At 42.2% G+C, this 2,259-nt stretch overlaps 1 protein-coding gene across 1 annotated transcript in view; it reads right to left on the reverse strand.

Annotated features, from left to right (window-relative positions):
• The window catches only part of Phtf2 (putative homeodomain transcription factor 2), a 78,118-nt gene that overhangs the window by 7,293 nt on the left and 68,566 nt on the right, over window positions 1-2,259 (reverse strand). The window contains exon 15 of the mRNA XM_013350445.2: window positions 189-344. Coding sequence (XP_013205899.1) covers window positions 189-344 — 156 coding nt within the window. The remainder of the gene's footprint in view (window positions 1-188; window positions 345-2,259) is intronic.

Here is a 2,259-nt window from a genome sequence, read left to right on the forward strand (position 1 = left end):
TGGGCTAGTCAGATGTCTCACAGGGAAAGGTTTTCTGCCAGGACTGACAGCCTGAGGTGGATCCCTGGACTATACATTATAGGACAGAACTGATGATGGCAAGTTGTCTTTTCTCCCCCCCCCCTCTCCCACACACACACAATTGGACTGTGGATGACAGAGCCTCACTGATAACAGAATGAACTCACCTGTTCTGTAAGTAATATTGAGGTATTGCTGTATTTCTTGCTTGTCTCTGACCCGAGAGTCACGAACCTCAGGAGGAACAGTGTTAAGGAGATGCACCAGATCACCAGCTCCCAGTTGTAATGACAGTTGAGGAAGATCTCGTGCACGTGCAGCAGCTGGGGAGCACAGAGCAGCAGTGTGAGCGGCTCACCTCGCTTCAGAACAAAACGCCACTTTACAGGACTGCTCGTGAACGGAGCAGTGTGTTTTTAGGACAGTTATCATGAAATACTGCTGCACACCAGAAGTACAGAGAATAACATGACCAATAGTTACAGGTTCTGACAGTTGTACTTTTAAAATATTAATATTTTACAGTATTTATTTCAGATTGAAACAATATTTCAAATTTAGTTAAAACCTTTACATTTTCTTTGTTCCTGCTTTCTGAACCAACACAACTCTACCCCAAGGTAAAATTTGTGTTTATCTTTTCCATGCAGGTTTTTAATAATTTATAAAAAAAAAAAACAAACCCCTATTCATCCTGTGGCTTTATTTTTCCTTTCCTAATACCGGGGACACAGCCAGGGCTTTGTGCAGGCAGGGCGAGTGGTTTCCCATCTATCATGGCGCCGTATCCCTAACCTTCAACACCCATCCATCTCTCGACTTTTACGTCAGTGTCACCACCCAACACATATCCATGTACTTCCTTTCTCACATCCCTGCTTTCCCCGAGGGAGGCCAGCAGTCCCATGCACACACCATAATGCATGCATGTGTGATGGTCAGGACAACCCTCAGGAAATCAGTTCTCGACACCCACCATGTTGGTTCTGGGAACTGAGCTCAGATAACCAAACAGGCTTAGAAAAAAAGCACCTTTGCCCTCTGGGCTGTCTGGCCAGCTCCAGTTTTTTGTTTTTTGTTTTTGTTTTTTATTCCGCTGAACCTTGTTTCTAAGATTTACCCATGTTGAAACATTCAGCTTTAAGTTAGTTCATTTTAAGCCCTATTAATTATAGTAAAAGAATCAACTATAACGATTTCGGTCTGCTCCAACAATTAGCATTTACGGTGTTGTCAATTTCTTTGTTACCAACAAGGCAGCAATGGTCTTGTGTTTCCTTGGCCACATATGCAAGACTTCTGTTAGGTATTAATACGTAGGGATAAAACTATTAGTTCATGGGCAGTCACATCTTCAACTCTATAAGGTGGTGCATATTGATTTATCTCTAAACTGTGGTACCACTGTACACTCAGCCATGTTTCTTATAAGTTATTTTCTGTTAGGGTGATTTTCTTATTGGCTTGGGAAGACAGATTGCAAACACATTCCCACTGAAGTCTTGTTTTCCCAGACCTTATCTGGTCACGGATGGTGCCCTTTGTAGTCCATACATTTGATTTGGGATTGGAGTTAAAATTTCGTTTTGTTTAAATCTCTATCTGTCTAGGATTTATTTTCCGGTATGAAGTACTTCTGATTCACTCTAGTCTTATTTCCCATCACGTCAGCCTTCCTGGGTGGTTTATGACGGCACCGGATCGTATAACCTGCAAGGTTTGCAGGACTGTTTCATCCGCTGAACATTCCACTTCTCTATCAACAGCACCGTCTCCCTGTACCGCAGAAGTCAGTCCATATCTCTGCTCAGGCAACATGTTGCTCAAAGCTTCCCGATGAACTCTAGAAAGCTTACTGAAGTTAAAAAGCAAAAAACCCAGCATTCTGTTTAAGCGCATGTGGCTGCGATCCCAACCATTCTCTGAAGACGGTCAGCATACATATATACATGTCTGAGGGGTCATGGTGAAACCCATTTACACATACACACATGTTATGAGGTGTCATGGTGAAACCCATTATTTTGTAGAATAAATACTAATTCTCTGCTGAGAATCATAATTTGTTTCCTTCATGTATTAAGACACCTGTAATGTTTTCCTTTAGCAAACCATAGGTATGAAATTCCACCAGTGGACTTTCTGAAATTGAAAATCCCTCCACTACAGGGATAAACCACCTTAGTCGTGGCTCACAGCTGTGATAGTTCAGGCTTTCCCTCTGAAACATTCTGTTGA

This window comes from Microtus ochrogaster, chromosome 26, assembly GCF_000317375.1.
Source record: "Microtus ochrogaster isolate Prairie Vole_2 chromosome 26, MicOch1.0, whole genome shotgun sequence".
NCBI lineage: Eukaryota > Metazoa > Chordata > Mammalia > Rodentia > Cricetidae > Microtus > Microtus ochrogaster.